The 24576-nt window shown below is 43.1% G+C and overlaps 1 protein-coding gene across 1 annotated transcript in view; it reads left to right on the top strand.

Moving 5' to 3' along the window:
• Positions 1-24576, top strand: part of PTPRT (protein tyrosine phosphatase receptor type T) — a 474734-nt gene that overhangs the window by 335354 nt on the left and 114804 nt on the right. Inside the window, exons 10-11 of the mRNA XM_064465788.1 lie at positions 15947-16148; positions 19547-19649. Of these exons, the coding sequence (XP_064321858.1) occupies positions 15947-16148; positions 19547-19649 (305 nt within the window). The remainder of the gene's footprint in view (positions 1-15946; positions 16149-19546; positions 19650-24576) is intronic.

The following is a 24576-nucleotide window of genomic DNA, read 5'->3' as shown; positions in this document are numbered from 1 at the left end:
AAGAGGGAGGAAATATTTTCTTCATCGGAGAAAATATCCACTGTTTTGTGTTCCATGGTCCGCTAATTTTGCTTTATAATTGAAACCTAATGAAGTATATTTTGCAAAGTGCCTGAGCCTTTCAAGTTTAGTTTTTTTCTGCGATTTCCAGCATGCAAATCTTAAGCCTACATTTGTGGCAATTAACCTTGTTCACCTCCTCACCATGACAAGTTAAAAACTCTTGGCTTCCTCTGGTTGCTCATCAAGGTGCTGCTGCTCTGCCTCGCTGCCACCCACTCCAGCTCTGTGTCCGGACATCGGCACAGCAGTGCTGCTGGCAACACGGCTGCTCTTGCCGCTATGTGACAGTGTCAGTGAGCAGCCGAGCTGTTTTCTTCTACTTCTGCCCCCTCAAAACACTTCAGGAGTTGGGAGTAAGGAGGGGAGGCAGGTAACTGCACCAAATAGGGCAGACCTAGTGCAAGTTCCCACTGGTGCTCAGGGAGGCTAGGAAAGATCCTTGCCAAGGTGGAGGGCTCAAACGCGGGGGGGCAAAGAGTTGAGGTACAGTTTTTATAGAGATTTTGCTTCTTATTTACAAAGCATAGATGGAGCTAGTCAGACTCATCTGACAGCTTGGTGCTTGATTTTACAGCTCATTAGTGAAAGGGAAAGAAGCAGAGCTAGATTATCCTAAAGGGGGAGTTGGAACAATAAATTGGACTATTTTAAACTTCATCGTTTGAGACTCTTTCAAGCGTAATACCTTTTCATGCAACGTAAACCAATCCAAAGAATCTTTGGAGCATCACAAGGAATTTGGTGATAAAAAAGAGGGGTGGAGTGAAGACTGCTTGGAATATCACTGCTGGTGCGGAGGACAAAGAAAAGGAGATAGAGCCAATCTAATGGATTACCCAGTGAACACAGTTTATGGTTGACTGTATTGCTACAGATGAATGAAAAGGAAAATCCAGCAGACCATTAAAAAAGGGAACAGAATCGTATCTTTTTTCACTCTTGTTTTGCACTCGAGAGCAGTCAAATGTAATGGAGTACAGCAAGTGTATTATGCCAAGAGTTTTGCAAAACGTTTTAGAAGTGCAATAGAACTGTGTTTATGTGGATTGGAAGTTGATTACAGGACCGTAAAGCCAGAATTGGGGTTGAGAGGTATCTAGAGATCTAACAGTTCACTTTTCATTCATGTGGTGTCCACAATGTGCATTCAGAAAACAAAATAATACAGCTGAAAAAAAAACCTTTACAACCTAAAATATATCATAATGCACATAATACAGTTATTTCTGTGCTAGTCGGTGTTTGAGTGAATGCCCGTATATTCTCAAATTGAATAAAAACCAAAAATCTATGTAACATGGGGAGAAAGGTTCTAAAGCTGGCTTTAGTCTGTCCTTGTGCGAACAAAATGAACCGGCCTCCACTCGGAGTGCTGCGCGCGTGGCGTTCTCTGGTGCAGTTTTCAGACTCACGTGTTTGGACGCCTGTCCCTCTCTCTTGACCAGGCAGTTATAGCTGAATAAAGCAGGGTTTCAGTGTTCGAAAATAAACCGTATTTGCATGTGCTCTGCTCAAGTTTCTCGCTAGAGCCGTCCACCTTGTGCAGTGATGGACAGAGGCTACACCAAGCTTCAAAATAAATCCAGGACCCTAGTTCAGTAACTCAGAGTGGGTGAGCAGGATCACAGCACTGAGGAGAGCCAGGGTGACATCTGTGATGGGAAAGAGAAGTGTGTGGGCATCCTACGATGGTTTTTCTATTGACTGTCTGGTGAGAATGGAGAGTCACAGGGAGCAGAAGTGCCCAGAGAAAGCAGAACATCAAATAGAACATCACAGGGAGAGCTGGGCCTGTGATGGATCATGACCAATTTTTCGCAGTTTTTTAGTGGGCAAGAGGCTAGTGGGCACTTGCTTTTTATGTCCTGTCCTCTGAACATCCCCGTTTGGCCACTTCTTTCCAGCATTCTGGGCATGGGGTGAGTGAGATGCCCCCACTGATACTGCAGCACTATGAAGAGACGGAGGGGAATGTTGCTTCGGCTTTGGACTTTTGAACACATTTTCTGCACTTAGGCTACTGCATGTTTTTTCCTCTCTACAAAGAGTATTTAGTTGTTCAATGAGACGTATCTCGCTTTCAGCTAATGGACTGCTCAGAGACACCTTTGTGTGGGAGGTCACTTCAAAAAAAATTGAAACTTTTATTTGTAGGAATTTTTAACTTGCTTTATACACAGTCCATTTTACAGCCTCTGGCTTTTGTGAAAATATAGTTCAGGTGAATAAACCGGAAAACTTGCTGCAGCAAACCTGATTGGAGACGACCCCTCTGCAATAGAAATAGGATTTTATTCATGTAGTACCTAAGTATTTGCAAAAACTATATCCTAGTTCTTTGCTCTAAAGCAGTTATGTCCTAAGGAACAAGGGATGGTTTTTTTCCAGGGTGATGGAGGATTTCCAGCTCTCTTCTGACTTTGGACTCTCCCCAGGACATTAGAAAATTATGCCCAGGATTTATTCAAGAGGAAACCAGCAACAGTGACTTTATTCAGCAAAAGTCGTAAACAGCCTGTGCACAAATGAAAGCCCTCTGGGTGTGAACGCTGTGAAGTCTCTTTAAAGGGCCTGATATATCAGGCATAAGATTCGTTCTTTCTGATGAAATTTTTTGATTAGGTTGGGAAGCAAAATCACAATGTAAAGTCATATGCCCCTGAGTGAGAAAGGGAGCAGGAACGTTCCAGCAAGGGTGGGAAGAGGGAGGACGTTAGGCAATGATTCAGAATTCGTGGGTTTAGGGGAACTGAATGGCTCTTTCAAATGAAAACATAGGACAAAACCTTTAAGGTTTAGATGATGTGAAATGCATACAGCTGAGATGCAGATTGTCACAAAGGTTTTTGGGACTGAGGGGCAGTAGGCTGTTTACCCCACAGGCTCGGCTTCTGCACTGCTGTGAAATAGGGTCTGTGCTGCCGTGGCGGAGGGGTGGTGTGTACCTGCCTCCTCCCCAAAGCCGGTGGTGTGGCGCACCTTGGTCATCCCCCCTGCGCCGATCTCTCGTGGTGTCTCACATCCGTGCCTTGCAAAGGTGCGTGCAAACATGGGGCCACGTCGCACCTTGGCACGAGTTGGTGCCTCAACCATGGTGGCATTTCTTTTGTTCATCCAGCTGCGGGGCTTCCTAATGTTCTTCCTAATGCAGCTGTGACGAACTGCTTGGCTCTCAGGGGTGCCCGGTTTGGGGTCCGCCTTCTGCACACAGAGGGTGGGTGCGTCCCCTCCTGTGGTCCAACACTACCAGGGCCTCCCTCCTCTGTTTCCCCAAATCCAACCAGTGAGGTGGGCCTGCGTCTTTATGTTCCATGGCACTGTTCTAGCAAGATCGAGCCAGCAAGTGTGCTCTTCAAATTACAGCTACGTAATATTCATGAGATCTTCAACCTTGTCTACTTTTGCAGAGCTACTCAGGAAAATATGTTCCATCTTGCTATAAATACTAATATGCAAGACAGCACCTTAATCACTAAATTCCAAGCAAATATTTTGCATATAAAAAACCATTTTCTTCACTTGGCTATCTAGCTGCAAATCTGACCATTTTTCTGCTAGAATATTACAGAAGCAGCTTGGCTTTTTTGCTGGCTGGAGCAGTTCAGGTGGATTTATTTGCTATTACTTAGAACATTAAAACCAAGGGTTTTTACACTGGCTTCAGGAAGAATTTCTTGCCTTCTTATTTATGACAGGTGTGCATTAGTGGGGGAGCTGGGTTGTCTTCCCTTCTGTTTTGTAAGGCCAAGTTTGCCTTGAAGCAATTTGCAAAATCTTTGCAACTGGCCAACCTGTATTTTTGGGACCTATGCTAGCCAGGAATTGTGGAGGTATTAATTTAAACAATAGAAAAATGGGCTTGGAAATTGCACAGCCATTTCCATCCTTCTGTTAATCCGTACAGCTGCTTTTTAATCTTTCTGGTGAGAAAAATCCAAAGTTGGGACAACTTGATGGCATAACTAAAAGACAGCTGTAAAAACTCCAGTCAAAATCATCCACCTGGCTGGAGAGCAGCTCTGTGGAAAGGGACCTGGGGATCCTGGTGGACAGAAAGCTCAACATGAGCAAACAGTGGCTGCTGCAGCCAGGGCGGCCAACAGGGTGCTGGGGTGCATCAAAAAGGGCATCGCCAGCAGAGAGAAAGAAGTCATCATCCCGCTCTACTCAGCGCTTGTCAGGCCACACCTGGAGTGCTGTGTCCAGTTCTGGTCCCCGCTGTACAAAAAGGATGTGGCCAGGCTGGAAGGGGCCCAGAGAAGGGCCACCAGGATGATCAAAGGACTGGGAAGCTGCCATACAAGGATAGGCTGGGAGAGCTGGGTTTGTTCAGCCTTGAGAAAAGGAGGCTCAGAGGGGATCTCATCCCCATGTACCAGTACTTAAGGGGCAGCTACAGAGAAGATGGAGACTCCCTTTTTACATGGAGTCCCATGGAGAGGACAAGGGGGGATGGACACAAGTTGCTCTTGGGGAGATCCCGATTGGACACCAGAGGGAAATCTTTCACAGTGAGGACAGTCACCATCGGAATAATCTCCCCAGGGAAGGGGTTGACTCGGCCACGTTGGACACCTTCAAGAGTCGGCTGGACAGGGTGCTGGGCCATCTTGTCTAGACTCTGCTCTTCCTAGAAAAGTTGGACTAGATGGTCCCTGAGGTCCCTTCCAGCCTGGGATTCTGGGATTCTGTTTTAACGTACAATGCCAAAAAAATGGTTGTACCTTCCATTTCTAATGCATTGTGCCTTTCTGGCACGCTATGGCAAATTTAATGTTAGAAAATAAGAATACAGGAAGAGCATGGCGAGGTATAGACAATCAGATTATTTGATGATTAGCAAATCATGACAACTCTTACACATTTTATTCACAGGTATTTGGTGTTTGAGATGCCAGTGTTTTCAGTTCTGGTATAACTCTGAAAACAGAAAGGTCCTGGCAAAAAAAGGAAGTACTAAAACATCAACATATAAAAATAAAGTTTGATTTAGGGATGGTCGTGTGAAAGAGGAAAGGTAGGCCGAACATTTGAGTGCTGGATTGTGTCAGAACTGATTTACAAATGAGTTCTGATCCTTAGTGCTCTGTGATTCCTTCATCGAAGATGAATTTTTAATTTTTTGTGTGAGTTTTCACAGGTTGATCTTAGGATAAGAAAGCAGCTCTCAGCTTGATTCACTTACCCCCTGCTTTTGAGATCAGCACGTAGACATGCACTTAGAAATCCCTTGGCAGTAAAGGAAGCTAAATGTGTGTTTGAGCAGTTTGCTGGGCTCAAAACATTTGCTTAGGTGCTTCTAGTTCTTGTCTTGTGTAAAGTATTCTTATTGATGGTAATACCTTGCTGGTGTGTATTCAGGTGTGTAGCCAGGCTTCTTACGATTTTTGTTCCTTGTGAATATCAAGACCTTTGTAAGACTTTTCACTTGGCCTGGTTTGGGGTTTAAGGTGTGATCTGACCAGTCTCTGCTGCTTTTGCTTCTGTTAGTCGCGTGCTGACTGCTGCAGGGTTGATCATTTTGTAGAAGCTGTGAATATGTATCTGATGTGAATTAGCTGATCTGACATATATTTTCCCCTCTGCCTCCTATGTGATAACCTGTTTCAGTCAGGTGATGAAAAAGTGCATGCTTTAGTTTGTTTTATTAAATGAATTGAGGCTTTACCACTTGTTATTGTTTCTAACCGGTGAAGCAGGTGTGTTCCCCAGCATCCCTGGATGGTACAAGGGTTCCTCCCCGCAGGTCTGACTCCCTTTCCCTTGCAGCATTCAGTCAGGGGATGCGTGCCCAAAACCATGCACTGGGAAGCACTCCTGCTTTCCTAAGGCTACATCCAGAAAAAATTATTTTCTTGTATTGCCTATAAGTATCAGATGGATTTGACCATATTGGCAGAGGTAACCTTAAGCAACCAGGCGGAATAGTTTGTAATATTGCACTCTTTAAAAAGGCACAGGACACAGCAGCAAGGTAGGTGTTGAAGAGGGATTGTGCCCCTCTCCTGTTCCCTTCAAGAAAACAAGCAGCTCTGATAATAAATCTGGAAAAGAAAGGGTTCCTTACATTCTTCATGTCTTACCTTTCAAACCTAAGCGAGACTTGTGCTGGAATGGGAAGATGGAGGTGAGCTCGATAAAATATTTGCATGCTTTGATATAAAAACAGAGCTTAGTCCTCTACCTCTGACACTCTCAGCTTTGAACTTGAGATCAGCTGTATAGCCCACATCCAGGGCCCTGGTTGTTTATGGTTTGCACTCTGCTTGATATCAGCCTTGGAAATGCAAGTGGCAAGTGTTACCAGATGGTGATGTTGTAAACAGGAGTGAGGCCTGTGCCAGTCTGCGCGCGGCTGGGAACCTGGCGCAGCATCTCTGTAACAGGAGGAATACGCTACTTACAATTATACAAAATAGCTCTTATGTTTCACCTTTGGAAAGCAAAAGAAAAGCTCTTTAATTGTCTGCTGAAACTAAAGGTTTGCCAAGATTAAATGTAGAATTAATAGCAGAAGGTAAAGATTTTTTGCAGAAAAATCAGTTTAACAAAAATTTGGGCTCTGTCTCATTAATCTGTCACTGCTCTTTGCGTTGCCTTTTGCCTGACAGTGATGCTACTTTGTAATGTGCTCCCTGTATTGCATCAGCTTCTTAAAACATTTGGTTGTTGTCTGTGCAGTGGTGCTTTACCATGGAAATGTGGTTCTGAGAATGACCCTGAGCAAGAGGCTGTGGGGAAGAAAAGAGCTGTAAATTTCAGGCTGGGGTGTTGGATTGTCAAGTTTGAATTCAGCATTTCTAATTGTCATTATTTGGCTTAAGCTCTGATCCTAAGAATCACAATCATAGAATTATTTAGATCAGAAGAGACCTTTAAGATCATTGAGTCCAACAGTTAACCTCACACTGCCAAATCCACCACTAAACCATGTCCCCAAGCACCACATCTACACATCTTTTAAATACCTCCAGGGATAGGGACTCAACCGCTTCCCTGGGCAGCCTGTGCCAGTGCTTGACAACCCTTTCAGTGAGGAAATATCTCCTAATATCCAATCTGAACCTCCCCTGGTGCAACTTGGGGCCGTTCCCTCTCATCCTATTGCTAGTGACTTGGGAGCAGAGACCAACCCCCCCTCACTCCAGTCCCTCTCAGGCAGCTGCAGAGAGCGAGAAGGGCTCCCCTCAGCCCCCTCTTCTCCAGACTAAACCCCCCAGCTCCCTCAGCCACTTCTCATAAGACTAGAGTGACAACTCTAGACCTTAAGCGTTGTCACTGTAGGGGAGAGGAAAATTAAATCTTCCTCACTTAGCCTGGTGTGCAGTGACTAGGGAGAAGCCACATCATGCTCACTGGTGGCGCTGAGCTGATCTGCGTAAGGAATATGTCTGTAATTTTAAGAATATCTTGCTAATCCTCCTGTTGTCAGGTCCAGCTAGAAGGTAGGAAGGGAAAGCTGTGGTTGGGAGTGGCTATTCCTTGCTGGTCTTTGCATTGAAATCTGAAGCTGCCTTTGATGGTAGCAAGTGAGATGTTCAGTAAAACACCTTCACCTTGTACACCCTCTGGTCACACTGAATTCAAAGCAAACATTTGCAGGAGGCACCATGAGCTAGAGCTGGTTTTCTTTCACCATAAAAAGTCTTTTGCATGATTAGTACACATTGCACATGGCTTCTTAACACCTGGCTCGGAGAACACTGCTTCCCTGAGGCAGCGACTCGGGAAGTGAAGGAGATGTTTGGATGACTTCGAGTTCAAGGATATTTCTGTCAGACTTTAATGCATCAGTTTATTTGTGTTTATTTTTGGGAAACAGGGAAAAAAATTAAGTTTGCTTGTAAGCTTTATTAGAGCATGGAGTGGAATATGTAAAGCAAGATTAAAAACTAAATAGCCTGTTGTTTCCCAAGGTGTTTTCAATAGTGAAGCCTTTCAGTCAGTTCCCCCTCCCCTCCATCTGCAGTGCTGGAGCCTGTGAAACACACCCGGCACTCTCCACTGATACCTGACTCCCTTATCTCTGCACCCTTATGAGCTGCATAATGATTTCTAGCCCTGTAAAATCACACTTTGCCTGTGATAAACTTCTTTCTCATCCATTTGTGAAGTTTCATACAGATCCTGTTACAAAATTGAAGCAAGTGGCATAGGAAAGCACCAGGGGGAAGTTACTGTTTGCTGTAGCCTGCAGGTGCTGGGCAGGCAGGACCACAGCCTGACAGTCAAGGAGATGTTCTGCTATGTGGTGGGGTGTGAATGCGCTGGTGCTGGGCTCCAGGCAGCCGAGGGTTGAGCTTCTCTAAAGCTGCCCTAAGTAGGACTTAAACACCACTAAGTCAGGCTGGTACACCACTGAGTCGTCTTGTTTGTCTTGTGGTTAAATAGAAGTGATTCTAATTCAAGAGAGGATTATGGAGTTGGGAAGTAGCAATGTCTCTCTAGTTAAGTGGTTTTCAAAATGAAGGGCCCCTTTAAAAAAGAAAGGAATTAAAGCTGTGAGTGATCCGTGGTTTTCATTTTCTGGGATGCCAGCAGCTTTATTTTCTTAGTTCAGTGATTGTGATATCAGCCTTTTCTATCAGCTAAAGCAGGCCGGGCACAGGTGGGGCTGGCTGGGACCCGCTGGCAGCGGAGGAGTGCGCGCAGCCCTCGTGCCGGATGCGGCTCCAGCTAACGGGCCGTTGTGGTCAGATGGGCAGCCCGCCCTCCTCGTCTCCCGCTTGCTGAGCAGTGCTGGAGGAGCTGACACCTGTGACAGTCGCTGCGAATCCTTATTCCCAGCGCCCCTTCTGCGGGCAGCCCACCCCCCGTGCCCCTGCGTGCAGCATATGATAAGAACCAATGGATAAAAAACAGTCTTGACTCCAGGTCTTGCTTCACAAGACAGGAGTGAGTTCGAAGATCAGCAATAAGCCAGGAAAAGCTTCACTTTATTCTGGTTCAGTAAAGTGAGAGACAGCAGCGAGGGTGTCCCTGCAGACCCAGCTTGTGACCTTGGCACAGTCATGCATATAGTGGCTGTGTAATGTTCCTAGTTCTGGCTCGTCTCTAGTCCATCGCAAGAGATGGTTTCAGTCCTGAGGTGTTACTAAATGAAAGGGGGGGGAAGGAAGTGTATGCATGCATATATATGTGGGTGTATATATTTTATATATATTGTGTGTGTATGTGTATATATTCACCTTCCCTGGAGACATTCACACCCCCCCGGACGCGGCCCTGTGCCCCTGCTCTGGGGGTGCCTGCTCCAGCAGCGGGTGGGTGGGATGAGCTCCAGAGGTCCCTTCCAACCCCTGCCATTCTGTGTGAGATTGTGGCTACCTGTCAGCTCCAAAGCACCCCAAGAAGTTAGGGATTGTATGTTGTATGAGGGGTGTGGAGAGGCAGAATGGTCTGTTTTATAAAGACAGGGACATAAAACACCAATGGGAATGTAGGGGATAATGTAATGCATTTATAGGTTTCAGATGCCTTCCCCAAACTGCTATGTAGGCTGTCACTAAAATGGAAATCAGATATAAGGTTGCATAATATATCTACGAAGCAGTGTTTGATTTAACAGCAGTACTTACCATTGGCATTCAAACAGGCTGCAACTGCTAAAATCAGAGGAAGCTTAAAGTCCTAATGTTTGATGGTGAATGTGGTAGTAAAGAGCAAAATTCTGCTCACCGTGGTAGATTAATTCTATGTGACGAAAGATATAAGATGAAGTGGTGTGTATACTGGCATCAATGGCTGAGAAAAGAAACACATGAGAATATTTTTTTGCCTTGACTGGCAAGCTCTCAATCCTGAGACATTAGACTCTGCTGCCCTCAGTTTTAAGGTTATGAGCACATGAAATCCTGACAACTCAGTTATTCATCAGTGTGAAAGCTTATTCGAATGTATCAAACATATGGGAAGGCTAAAAGGATACATCAGCCGTGATTTGAGCAGAATATTCCGTCTTGTTAATTTATTTATTTGAGAGGATTAAAGGGAATCTGAAGAGCCATCCAGGGTTCCCAAAGGATTTCTGCAGTGGAGGGCAAGAAGGACCGTTACATTGAAGTGATGAGATCTTTATCACAATTTGTTCTTGTATTAAGCTTGGGCCTCAGGACCGGGCCATAATACATTCTTCCAAAGGAATGTCTAAACCAGAAGAGTAATTTACCACATCACTTGACAGTCTTTTTTGCTGTTGAATTACTCCAGTTTTAAAAAGATGTACCTTTTTTTCTACAGGGATGATTTTTTTTTAACCTCCAGTTTTCAGTTACACTTACTAGGTGGAGTAAACTTCACCAGACTTCTGTTACTGTCTGCATTTGCTGAGCATGGTGCAGAGACGCAGCGAGCACCCGGGCACAGGGTAGCTACCAAAGTCGAGGATGAACTGCTGAATGTTAATTCAACTTCTTGAGCAGATTTTGAAGTCCTTGCAGAGTTATGCGCTCCAGTCCGTGCCGATACTCAGGCTGAACAGACACATTCAAGATATGCCTGATGAATCCATACGATAATATATTCCAGGATCAGAGTCTCATTTTGTTTGTGTGGATACACAGTTGCCCGTACACCTGTGGGGTATGGGAAGATCCAAGTGGGTTAAGGGTGGGGTTTTTTTAGTCTTTTTTTATTCTTGTTTATTCTTTTTTATTACGTTTTTTTCCTCTGAAGAAAGATTTGCAATGGTAAATAGCCTTGTGCTCCCTAGTTCAGTTAATAACTCTGCTATGGTCTTTCCCTTCCCGGTGAAAGTTTTATAAGGCCTCATATTGTAATAGAAGTTTTACAGTCACAGAAGATGACAGTTAGCAAAGCGTTCGAGTTTCCCTAGAAAATTGTGTTAAATTAGGCTCTGTGAAGGAGAGAAGAGCTGTGCTTATGCTCAATATTATATCTTCATTTTTGTGGTTGCTAACATAGTATTTGCTTAGTGATTTCAAGGAGTTAATACTCTGAACTTTTAAAATGGGTAAAAACCAGAGGGGAGGATGGAATAATGCTTCTGGTTCGTGGGGACTGAGAGCGCACTGGCGTAGATTGGATGCCTGCTTAAATACGAGCGCACTCGCTAACCATCTCATTCCTTACGCAGATCTGTTTTTATTTTATTCTCTGTAGTCTATCACAGCAATTATACATCCCTGAACACTTGGAGATTAAATATATAAAGTCTTTTTTGGTAGTTTCCAGTAGACTTGAGCTTGTACTGTTGACCTGTTTTGCATTTTACAAAGATTTTGGACTCCTGTAGCCAAATTTTGCACAGTTAACCAGGGACTTGAGGCGTCTGTGCACCTCGTGAGAAATCATTCCTGTCCAGCTGGGTGGATACTGGGTGGTCAGTGTTTTGTCCCTCTTCTTCTGGTGGGAATGTGGCTATTCCTAATCAGTCTGAGTTCCGATGCCATCCGGCTTCTGACTTTCTGCTTACTTCAAATTTACCGCTGTGGTTGCTTCAGTTTAAGAACCATTTCATTAACTCAGTGAAGGAGGTTCCAAGGAAGATTTAGGATTTATTAATGTATATTTCTTGGTTTTGCTGTATTTTAACTTGCACGGTGTTTGCTATGATTAGAACCGTAGCAGTGTTGGCCACTAAAGCTTTTCCTTCTGACCATCATGTTGCCCCGCAGCCGATATATAAATTCTATGTTACATATGCAAACTCAGGGCAGCCGTTCCAGTTTGCAGAGGAAAGACAACTTTCAACTTATGACAGCTGCCTGCTGTGCAGGAGATAACCAGGAAGCTGGTTAAAAAACATAGAGTTTCAGTCTTGTGAGAAATATCCTCATCTTCATATTTGCATTTATTCTGCAAAACCAAATATTTTCAATATTTTCAATCAGAGTGAAATTCTTAAATATATTTTTGAGTCTTTTCTCATTTGTTTTCTGTCTAGGTTTTTAAACATTTAAATTAATATTATTGTTTCTCTTTTTTTCAGACTACAGAAGTATTATATGACATGGCTTGTTGTTAAAATAGATTATTTATAAATAACTCAGAACAGCTGCTTTCTAGTGATTGAGTCATCTCATTTTCTAGATTAGAATCTCTTGTTTGTTTTGTAATGAAATGGTTTGACACTTGGAACAAGAAATTAAGATAAATACTCAGCATACCAACCAGAAGAGCAGGTGGCTTTTTTCAGCATCCTTATTATTCCAGGAAAGTGCCGTACTTCTTCTCCAGACACGTTTCTCTGCATTTATAAATTACTCCAGAGTCGGAAATTTCAATTTTCTTCTTGAAAATTTTTCAGTGTCTGATTCCCTGAAATTTCCCTTCCTTCAGAACTTTCAGTTTAAATCAATTAAGGAGAAGAGTGGCAACTTCTTAGTGTCTTTCATGACAGCCAATATATAGGTGATACACTACAACACCTTTTCTTTCTGTAGGAGAAATCCCCTGACACAGAGCCGTGCGTGCACACAGACACACACGGTGTAGCACTTTTCAGATATTCCAGTGGGGAAATACCAACAACTTCAGTAAATGGAGATGATCCTGAGTATGAGAAATGTTGCCGAGCTGGGTGGGGAGCCTGTGGCTGGAGCAGCACGGGTGCGTGCCAGGAGGCTCCGCTGGCAGCAATGGCTGGATGTGAGCTGATGTTGCTCGCTGGGAGGCCCACAGAGGAACAGCCTGAGCTCTCAGATGTTAATCCACTCTTGGGATAGCATGAATATCTAAGAAACGGCAGATATCTTACTTGGAAGGGAAAATGATGCATTTCTTCCCCTTCCCGCCCCAAGCTGGAAGGGAATTTGCCTCCTTTTCCAAACAGAGAAGGCTGTTTTCAGGGCTAGTACATTGGCTGCCCTGTGGTTTTGCTGCTCAGCCATCAGCACCCGGCAGTTACAGAAATCCATCGAATCCCTCAACCACGACGATGTTTGTGTAGAGGAGTGTAATGGCCCTCATTTTATAAATAGCAAAACGGAGACAAGGAGAACGCGAGCTCAGCGAGGTCGTGACGAAAGCCGTCAGCAGAGGTGTGTACGCAGCCCAGGGCTCTCCTGGCGGTGTCCATATATGCTTTCCTCACCACTTCAGTCATTCACAGCTCTTGTGGCAAGCAGAGAAGAGCTTGAGACTAACTCTGATGAGAGCAAAGGCACGGTAACTAGCTGTACCTGCTGACACCGTTTTCCTTACCAGTCCCTTGAATATTTCTGCTTATGGACTGAAGGAAACTGGACCACACGCGCAATTTTGTAGTATTGCTTTCCTGTTCTCTGTGTTGCATCCAGGTACTGTTTGTGTGTTAAAGTTAAATGGTATGTTTTGGGGAGAAGGATTGCTTTCTCTGAATGTCTGCACGTCACCTGGTTTAACAGGGTTCGTATCTATTGGAATAGAGAGTCTGCTGCAGGAACAATAATCTCACGATTTGGCTATGCCACAAACCTCTCTCTGCTGCAGTTCATGCATATCCTAAATAAAAGTCTTGGGAAATACTGACGTCTGATTTGAGTGAGAAGTGTTTCTGAAAATTGACCCACACTACAATCTCAAATCGTGGATGTACTCTCTCTCAAGTATAGTTTTCTCCTTCCTTGCTTCTTGCGAGTCAACCCAGGTCGCTTTAAGGTCCCTTGTTCTCATATTCTCTGCTATACTCAACAGAAGACAGACAGACTGTTGTTTTGGTTTTTTTAAATCGGTGACTTTTTTTTTTCTATTGGAAGCTTTTCTGGCTCTATTTGTCTTAAGGTGATAGGGTTTTTTAATGAAGAAAAATAACTCTTTTTGTAGTGATTATGGAACTGATGCAGGTAGCTGAATACTTTTATTTATATGGCTATCAAGGACAAGGGCGTTATCCACTTACATGTATAGCCTTCTGCATAATTTGCTTGAAAATAAATGCCACAGATTTCGTAGAGGCTACTGCCTGGGCATGCTGTGGATGTGGTTTTAGTGGGTCAGCAGTAGGAAGTTCCCTTTCTTTTTCCCAAACTCCTATTTTGCTGATTCCCCTTTGGAATCTTATAGAATTGCTATTTCTCTAGCACTTGATTTGCAAATAGAGCATACATATCGCTCTACGTTCATTCCTACCTAGCAGATGAAATACATTTTTCTTTCTGGATTTGACTGTGGCATTGACTGGGTCATATCTTTATATGGGTCATATCATTAATTTAAGGTCTGTGATGCTTACTCTAACTCCGATGGTGTTTTTACAGATTCCCTTTCCTTGAAGTACCTTGGTGCAATAAGAACTGTCAAAATGTTGTCCCTTCCCATGCCGAATTGCACGGTCCTCACCGTACCTCAGAAAAAGGAGCAAATGTAAAGATTTCTTCTCCCTGCATTTGATTTCATTTTAATGACTGTTCTGCTCAGATCTCTCTTCCTCAGGTTTCTGGCAAGTCATGGAAACTTAAAACCAGGTTGTAATTCCTGGAAAAAAATTAGTAGGTTTTCAATGAAATCACCTGCAAGCTGTTTAATTATATTTGCTTTAAGTGTTTTGCTTTTGTAATTTCTTGCTGCTCTGTGGGCCTGGGTGTAATGCACGGCCCTTCCCTGTGATGCTGCCTTGTCTTGGGTGTCAGCTCTAAATTGTTCTCCTCTGTCAAAATAATAGGATTCACACACTCACACCCTTCTCTGGTGTCAGTAGCATCAGCTTCTGTCTCTTATTTATCCTGTTATTATCAAATTCCTCCTTTTTAGACACTGTACATTTATTTTTCTTCAAAATGCAACATTTTCCTCCCATCATAATGCAAGCGACTTAAAAATTTTCAAAGGCTCTTTCAGCAAAGCTGGGAATTAGATTCTTGTGGAGTCCATAAAAAATTGAAGACTTTGTGTATTAACATACATTGATTTATTCATAGTGTTTCATTACAAATAAGCGAGGATCCCTTAGTATCAGGAAAGGTTAGGAGAGCAGTGGAGCACGTTATATTATATTGACAGCTCAGTTGAAACTGAGCTGCCTTCGGATTGAATTTGGAACGCAGGGAAGGAATTGGCTGGTAAATAAGTCATGAGTTTTACTTGCAAGTGTCTGTGTATCAACAGGGTTGCCATGGGTAAGTGTAATGGAGCTGGAGCCGAATTTCAAAGGTGTGCTTTCAGCTTGGATTCCTCTAAAGGTGTGTTAGCACCAGCAGCGGGTGTGTTCATGAACGGCTCTCCAAGTCTGTAACCCTGCTGGCTTATTCTCTCAGGTGAAAACCAGGCATGGTACCACACGTAAACCTGCAAACTGATGCTAAAAATGGGGAGGGAAATTATATCAGAAGCTGGCTTACTAGCTCAGAGAAGAGAAGGCTTTTGTCTAAAGCCTTGATATTTATCTCATTTAAACATACCATTTCATTTCAACCTTTCTTTTTGGCGTATTCTCTTTAGCCCAGCAAAATACTTCCAAAACCTTTGTTATCAGTAAAAGGCTCCCATTGTTTTCAGTGGTCTTTTGAGAGGACTGTTTGCCAGAAGGAAAAAATACGTGATGGAAAATGTATCCGTGTTTGCACCGAAAGTTTTTGTATGCTGTGGGGATTGTGTGGGAAATTCTAATGACAATTCTGCAGGTCGTGCTGTGCGCTCTGGTTTGGCTGCAGAAGTTCTGAGACTCGGAACAAAAAGCAATTCTTTGTGTCTTTTGTTGTAAATCAGCCCATGCTGAGGTTTTAGTGGAGAGGAGAAATTAGTTTTTTCCTAAGTAAAGCCTTGGAAAAATTGTCATGTTTGTTTGCCAGCATCCAAATACGGAACCACTCACTAGAGACACTGAAGTAATATCTGTCCCTATACTTTCCATGTCTAGTCTCGAGAGGAGGCAAATAGGGGAGCGGGGGAAGGCCAGCTGCAGAAGGCCCCATATCACCTTACTTTCCTTGTTCTTCATTTGCAGATTACATACAAGGCCGTTGGGTCTCTGGATCCCAGTGCTGACCTGTCCAGCCAAAGAGGGAAAGTCTTCAAACTAAGGAATGAAACACATCACCTCTTTGTAGGATTATACCCAGGGACTACGTATTCATTCACCATCAAAGCCAGCACAGTCAAGGGCTTTGGGCCACCCATCACAACACGGATTGCAACTAAGATTTCAGGTACTGCTTTGGAGAAGGAAAATAAAGAACTTTCTAGGGCTTTGTTCTTTAGACCCCCAGCTGATGCGTAGAGCAATAAAAAGGTATTCAGGTTAGTGTCTCTTTCACAGGTTTCACAGGGCAAGTTTTTGAAATGGCCACAGGTCCAGTATCTGTGTTTGTTCTGGTTAGAGATGCAGTGGATATCTTAAATATCTATGAATATCTTTGTGGAGCATTTAAATGTGAACCTTCGTTAGTTCTACAAATGAACTATCCCTGCAATAATTGTTAGTATTTTCTGTGTCGCTGGGGAAGATCCTTTGATAATGTGGCTTTTATTTTCAGATTGCACCAAAATGGATGTAATGAAGTTATTGAATTAATAGTTCAAGGAGACTAAAAATAAAGGAGGAAAGCTGTTTTAATGTTTTTTTTCTAAGTAAGGGCAGAGGGAGGGCTTGAGATAGGCAGACACGTGTATGAATGGCACTAAAATTGGGAGGCATTGCAAAGAGAAGGTGCATGTGTCTCTAGAAAAAAAATAAAAAAGGAAATTTAGGCAAGCTATCAGAAAAAAAGATGGATAAAGGGAGGGTAGAGATGATATTGGGCAGACATATATAGACTTCAATTTTAATATGTCATTGATAGCACTAACATAGGTTGTCTAACACAGTTTGAAACTGTCATTTTTTAAATACCTAAGCTGTTTTCTCTGTAACGCCAAAATAAACATTTGGGATATTCAGGACACTTGTAATGCTTGAAATTATGGCTGGATGCCATAGAAAGAGCGCACAACAGTGCATATTCTCCATTGCGCTATTTCCAAATTGGTTAATAAATATAAGTTGTTAGCAGTAGGTGAATCTTAAGTAGTAAATCTTAAGGAAGTAAAATGTGTCCGTTCCCTCCACTAATGGTGAGCTAGGTTTGAACCCTTAACACTTAGCGCAAAAGCCCGTGTCTCGACCGCTCAAAGTAAGGCCGTTAAGTGTCGCGGCAGCTCCACGGCTGTTAGGGTTTGTGCGGCCCTGCTGCGGAGGGGAGGCACGGCAGGCACTCTACTCACGTGTGACCAGAGACGTAAAACAGCACAGTAATGGCAGTGCTTTTTCCCTCTGATTCAGTTTCTTTGCATTTTATTATTCAATGAGTGCTCGAATTGTGTCAGAAGCCTGCACGATTATTCACTGTATGCACACTGGGCTTGGTGTATCGTCTTTTTTCTTCCGTCTTCCAAGCTATCAGGTTCACCCACAGGTAGGCACGGACCCCACGCAGGCATTAGGGTAGTCTCTGGCATTAGATTATCTCATTGCATGGTCAGTCCTATACATGTAATTTGGAAATTACTGTTAAACTTGCTCTAAGAGGCAGTCCCAAGGTTAGTGGGGAGTTGTTTTTTTGCGTTGACTGGAACGTCCTTGTAAGCTTATGTATTTTAAAATTAAAAGACATCTTGCTGTAGCAATGTGTGAGTGTATATGTTTATATATGGGTGGACACATTTCCATATGTTTTAAGCACAATTAAACGTCAGAATTCCTAAGGACTAATCTTCGGGCAGGACTGGGATCTTGCAAAATAGGCATTAAATTGCTCAGCAGTGCTTGCTGTTCTAGAGAGATCACTGCCAGTTGTAGTTTTGTTGAGGTACTAGACAGCTGTTCTGTGTTGAGTATACAAGAAAAGACTGTATCTTATTTCAGTGTCTTGTTAGTAATACAGCTCTGATCGCTAAATTACACTCAATACCACTTGCGAGTCCTGACAAGATCTATGTTTTTTGTGTTTACTTAACTATATGGTGCCTGAAAGTAAGATCGTAAGTTCTGTGTGGCACGTGCAGTCTCTTACACAGAAGACAGCTAAGCAGGTCCCAGTGCACAGCCAGCAGGAGGCATCCGAGCTAGCTACTGTATCAGAAACAGTTTGGTGGCACCGGTGCAGCACTGCAGCTAGGCTAGAAGAAGCTGCTTCACAGCAGGGTGATGGAGCCAGCAAAGGCAGAGCCCGGCCTGTTTCTGGTGTCCAAACTAGCCCTGCAACGTTTTTGTGGCACTGTGTTGTGCTGTAGCACCATCGCCTCTGGCCATAGCAGGTGCTGAATGATTCTTGCTGTGGCATCTCCAGCAGCTGTGGTGATCTCGGGTACAGAAGACCACTGGTGGCATGCATCTTATTTAAATGTCTCATTCTGTTTCCCCGTGATGCAGAGCAACTTTTTCAGAGAAATCCTTGTTAAGGAATTGGCATTCATTCTGAATTCATTGCCAGCTTATTGACAGGGAATTCAGTAGCCGAGCTGGTAATAGAAACCACCATTCTTGACAGTTTTCAGGCATTTAGATAAAAATCCTGATTGTAAACAGGATTACAGCAGAAATCACTGTGAGGGGATTAAATTGGGGACCCCCACAATGCAGCTTGCCCTTGCGAGTTACAGGTGAACTATTTGTGTGAATTCTTCTGTTTGCTTTAAACTTTAAAGATATTTCAATTAAACTTGCATCTTTGGAAGAAATTTGATGCTGCTTTGATCTTGTGACCTCTTCAGTTCTTCCACGGTAAAAATTGTCCCAAACAGATGTCTGGTACTGGGGAAGGAAGCAGTAACATAATAAGTAAAGTATATTTCCTAAGGAAAGCTATCCTACTGTCAAAGCAGAAGTAGAAGTTAGACTTTGGCTAAGTGTGAATATTGAGCGGTTTTCGGTATCGCTTTGGGGAACCCGCCAGCGAAGCGATGGGGACACCATGGCTGGGTACTGCCTGGGGACACCATGGCTGGGTACTGCCTGAGCACACCATTGCAAGCCGTGCAGCTGCCTGTTGATTCAACACCACTAAAGCACTGGGGTAAAATGTCATGGGTTTGAGTGCTAAAATAACCTGACTAATTTGTGATCCACTCTTTTCATCTTCTGTCCTTCATAACACACCCTCCAGCTAATCAAGGAGACACAGCTTAAGACTGTGTATTAAAAGCTCTAAGATGTGGGAGGTCTGATCCAATGACCAGAACAGTGAACAACAGCCGTTTTCCTGGGTGCTATTCTTTGCTGCCACTGATTCGCTCATCCTAAGTGATCTTTTATAATGCCCATGCAATTTTCTTTCTTCACCTTCAAAACTGAAGAAATGATCCTATCTGAAAGGATTACTAAGTCTTCAAAATTCAAGACAGGATTTTCTAAGCCAGCTTGAAGATATGGGTGTTCAATTCCTGTTTAATTTTAATAGGAGAAGAGTTACAAATATTTAAGCAGTTTTGACAGTTTTGGTCATAACGTTGAGATGTTTCATTTCAGAAATGTTAAACGGCCTCCCAAGTATGTTAATATTACATTGCCATCACTACCAAAGGCAATAACTGGTGTATAACTAACATGTTGCCCTTTGTTCTGCTGTAGCACCGTCGATGCCAGAATATGACACAGACTCCCCCCTGAATGAGACTGACACCACCATCACTGTGATGCTGAAGCCCGCTCAGTCCCGGGGAGCACCTGTCAGGTAGGGGTTTGGTCTTTTCACAGTTCTCCCCTCTCCTTCCTCCCCAGGCTTCACTCACGCCTCTCTCATTCTCGTCTGATAACGTAGCTGCTGAAAGCAAATGCCGACTAAAAGGCCAACTCTGCTGTTGATTCTGCCTTTCACAGTCTCCTTTTATAAACGCCTCAACCTACTTGCCTCCTGCTGTTAACCTCCGGGAAGGATTACTGATAGCGTTGCACGGGGTTATTCCCCTTTCAGCGCCGCTGCAGGCGCCCCTGCAGCGCTGGAGTTTCAGTGCATCCAGCTGTGTACTGTGGTGCTGTGAATTGAGCATCGCCGCGCAAAGATGGAGGAGGCTTCAGGCCTCCGTCTCCCACCCTCTCTCCCGTGGTGGACAAGGCCTTTTTGTAACTATCGCATGAATGCCTGAACTATCTTTAACGCTTGTGGATGTGTGTGTTCAGGTTCTGGATCTAACCGCACTCCTCACATCTTTGTTATAATCCAGCTATTGCTCCTGGGCTGGTTGTGGAGTGGAGTAGTGAACTGGTTCAGAAAAGGTAAACTCTGGCTTAGCAAGGCTTCACCAGTTGTAGGCAAGCACAGTTTCCACTGCTGGAGTAGGTGATTTAGAGACAGGGAGCTGCACAGGCTCCCGTGGAATAGAGCAAGGACCTTGCAGAAAATACTCCTGGCTGTCCCTGAGCTGGGTCCTGTTCTTAATGATGAGATGCTGAAATCATAGAATCATTTAGGTTGGAAAAGAGCTCCAAGATCATCAAATCCAGCCATAAACCTAACACTGCCAGGTCCCACTAAACCATGTCCCCACTGTGCCACTCCCTGACTCTGGAAACACAACTTACAGAGGTCTGTATTGCTTTGCTCTCTTCTGCCTAAGGGAATTTGTACGTGGTGAAAGGCACCAGCACAGACAAACCTCCATTCTGAGCCAGCGCTGCCTTGTCTGCCGCTGGCAGAAGGACCAGTTGGCCATTCATCCTGCCAGACCCCTCAGCTGAGAGCAGGAGTTAGAACCACTTACAATAAAAACACCGGGAACTGCTCCGCAGAGGTATCCAGCAGCCGTTACCTCCCTGTAGGCTCTTCAGGCTTCTAGCTCCAGTTTTCAATAAGAGACTTCTGAAATTTTTCCTATGGGTGGTATTTTAAAAACCCCGTAGTCCCTTCTTTCATACCTGGGTTTCTGTGTCCCACTGGCAGGTTCTCAGTGCTTTGGAAGGATGTCCCACTAAGTATTCAGGAGCAAATTGCTCCGATGTATGCTGCTTGATTTAGTGAAATATCCTGTACCAGTTGGTGGTCCACCCTATGTCACAGCTTCCCCCCCAGACTGCATTGATACCCTCAGGCAAAAAATCTGCTCTTTAAGACATAGCACCATCCCTTTTCAAGTTTTTCTGAGCAATGTATTTTAAAGTTTCCCTTTCAATATCTGGTACTCCATATGAGCGAATATAGGAGCCTATTTTCTGAGTCCTTTAGGGATGTTTTTCTGATGGAAAAGAGCAGTAAAATCACACAGCTTTGTTTTGTTTTATTTCTTTATATGGGGGAACATTCCTGTATCTCATTTTACCACCTGCTGTCTTAAGATTGTTGTAGTTTTGTCTTTTTATTGAAAAGCCTTGTGATTTTTCTTGGAGTCAATTTACTGTAGTTTAGCTTTATTCAGTAAATAATGTTTTTTCCAGCAGAAGTGTCTGTTATAAAAAAACGGAGGAGAGTTTTATAAATTTTTGGTCTGGTTTCTTTAATTGCATTGCAGTCTATTATACACACATTTGCAGAGTGCAATATTTACATGCTACACCAAAGTGAATAAGATTACTTCCTATTATGAGCCCATTTCGTTGACTTACAGACACATATGAAAACTAGAATGGGCGGCGGGGCGGCGGGTCTTGGGGAGAATTTTAGTTTTTCATTAACTGTGTCAGCCTCAGAATGTGTGAATACCTATCTCTGTATAATCATACAGATGTGCTTCGTCTAGCCTCAACAAATCCAGTTATTTCAACCTTAGATTTTCCCAGGCTCTTCCCTTTTCTTTAAGTCTGTTCTGCACGCTCCAGTTCATGTAAATTCTCTCAAAATACCGTACCCAAAAGCAGGTAGCACTCCCTTGGAGGCCTCAACAGCACCCATTGGATTAGAAGAATAACATACTGTGAACTGCTTGTGATGCTCTCAACGCACTCGAATGAGGTGCTTTTTTCCTCCTAAGTGTTTTTTTTATATCCAAGCTGAGAAACAATAGATCCTTTTTGTTGCTGTTGTCTGGTTGGTGGTTCTACCTTTTGTGTGTGTGTGTTTTATTTCTCCTTCACCGGTATCATCTTTTCCATTCACCTCTATTAAAAATTATAAAATTGATTTTCAAAATGCTTTAAAATTCTGATACAAACTTAAATGACTTGCAGCCCCTCTTAGTCTGATGCCATCCCCTGTTCAGTTACCCAAGGCATTAGTGAAAACACAGATTTGAGACAAATGACTGTGAGAAATCTCCATGCACAACAGCGAGCCGGTGCGGAGGTTGCTGGCGGGGATCCCGCACGATGCAGCGTGCTGGTAGGATGCCTGTTCTCCTGGCCTCCCTCGTAGACATGACCATGATTTCCTAGATCCCTTCCCCTTTGTACGCTGACCTTTCATATCCTAGCTTGCCTCAGATGGTTCTTAAAAGGGTCTTGAAAGTAGTCTGAAATAGATTTTCCTCATATCTTCTCATAAAACCTCTGATATTCAGATCTTTCACGGTGCAGGAATAGGTCGACCCCTCATCTCATCAGCCTGACAGTTCTCAGGCAGCCAGTGGCGGCTCTGCAGTGCCCTGGGTTTTTATCACAGTCCTCCCAAACTGTGAAGATGAAAAAAAAAATGACTGTACAGTAATTATTCTTAATACTTCCTCTTATATGCTGGGGTTGGTGAGTTGGAGTGCGTGTGGGAGTGTGACTGGAAACTAGTATCTATACATAAGATATGTGACTTTGTCTCGTGTTATTTCATTCTGCTGTAGGCTGTGCAGCATACAGATGGAGTATGGTCTGCAAGATCATTTTTAGAGTAATATAGTAGAATATTTCAAGTAAGATTCATTGTATTTCCATTCATCTGAAATGCAAGTACACCAAATCCAAAGTCACTTTCAACATTAAGACATTTCTGATGTTCCCCAGCGCTCCTGATAAATAACTTAAATGAGGTTGTTTATAAAACTAATGATCATGAACTCAGCATTGTTAACGATCTACAGATAATAATGAAGACACTTTCATATGAACTAATAGAAATAATATAAACATAGATATTCTTTTGTCTATTTTGTCCTATCGCCAAAAGAAAGATGAAGCATCGCAAGCATAAATAGTCTCCCTTGTGGCACAGGCATTTCATTCTTGCCTTTATTTTCCATGGTATAACCTGCAGAGCTTGACTCCGCATTGCCCTTTAAAAATAAGTTTTAGGTGTTCTTATATCAATCTAAAGCCCGTGAATGGTGCTGTGATTGATTTGCTGAAGACTGACATTCATCTATAATAGATTCAGAAGAGGAAAGAAGAATGCAAGTGTTCCCAATCTTTACTCCTCAACCCTTTCCTGAAAATCTCCAATGTGATTTTGAGGATAATTCTGCCTTTGAATCTGTTATTGTCAGGAAGACTGAGTCAGTCCTTCATAGATTATTCACATATGACATCTTTAGTCCTCTATTTGAGAATTTATATCCCATTCACTGCTTGAAAATACCACTGTGAGGGATTTTGTCTACGTGACATGTCCACTGGGCTGTTTTTTGTGCATTGGATATTTGAAAGTCCATCTGGTTTATTAACATGCAGTTGGTTCTATCAATCTACCTATACTGTTATTATGGAGAATGTCAAATTTCCACAGCATGTATTAGTTTTGAGGATTTCAGAGTTCAAGTAAATGCTCCCCTTAGGTGTGATTGCCTTGTCAATATGCTGCTCTGCCTATTGGAGCCGCAGGACAGTGTAGAAGGACGTTAGAGAAGAGTCTGCAATTATTTTGGGGGGTTTTAGACAATGGAGAACTTTTTTTTTTGGAGAAAGATGGATTTAATCTCCTTATCTTCCTGCCGTTCTATGAGGCATATCAGTAAATAGTCTGCGATGTTCTTTTGTGTGTCTGCCAGCACGCAGGTACAGGACAATCTTTAGGCACCTGACCCGTGTACCGTGCTAAAGAACAGCATGATTAGAACAAAGGCATTCAGTGTTTGCGCTTGCCTTTATGCATATATCTATAGATATATGTATTTGTGTATGCGGTGTAAGTAGCTTGTGTAAGTGATATTCAGGTAGGAGTCATTTATTGTGTATGTGTGCAATGGTCAGATACTTGTGGTCATTTTGATGGCGAGGAAGGATGGGTTAGTTTATTAATGTACATCTTAAAGGAAGTAAATTTAAATAGGAGAATGGGAGTTTAAATATTTTTATTAGATTTGAAGTATGGAGCAAAGGTGAAACAAATATTTTCATACCATCAGCCAGCCAGTAGAAGTCCATTTATATGGACCAAGCCCCAGGTTACTCTTGGGTATTATCATCTGATTCTTGGTCTCCCACGCATTAAATAAAGGAAGTGTTTTTGGTCTACATGATGCTAAAGAAATTCAGAGAAAATTCTTGTAGTGCTATTTAACAGAACACCTAAGAAGAGTGGTTTTTTTCTGGTTTTATGCTCAAGCTATTCTCCAAGCAAACAATCCCGTATGGTGTATCTGTGTACCTATGTATTCCTATGTATAGTAACAAATGAGAGTTTCCTGCGCGAAGGGGAGTGGTATTGCTTCCATTTTATGTTGGAGAACTGAGGCTTTGACGAGATAAAATTTGCCTTCCATTTCAGTCTGCAACAAAGTAGAAATTGAGAATCTCTGGAGCCAAAG

Source organism: Phalacrocorax carbo, chromosome 14, assembly GCF_963921805.1.
Source record: "Phalacrocorax carbo chromosome 14, bPhaCar2.1, whole genome shotgun sequence".
NCBI lineage: Eukaryota > Metazoa > Chordata > Aves > Suliformes > Phalacrocoracidae > Phalacrocorax > Phalacrocorax carbo.
This window is presented reverse-complemented; position numbering and strand designations above follow the sequence as displayed.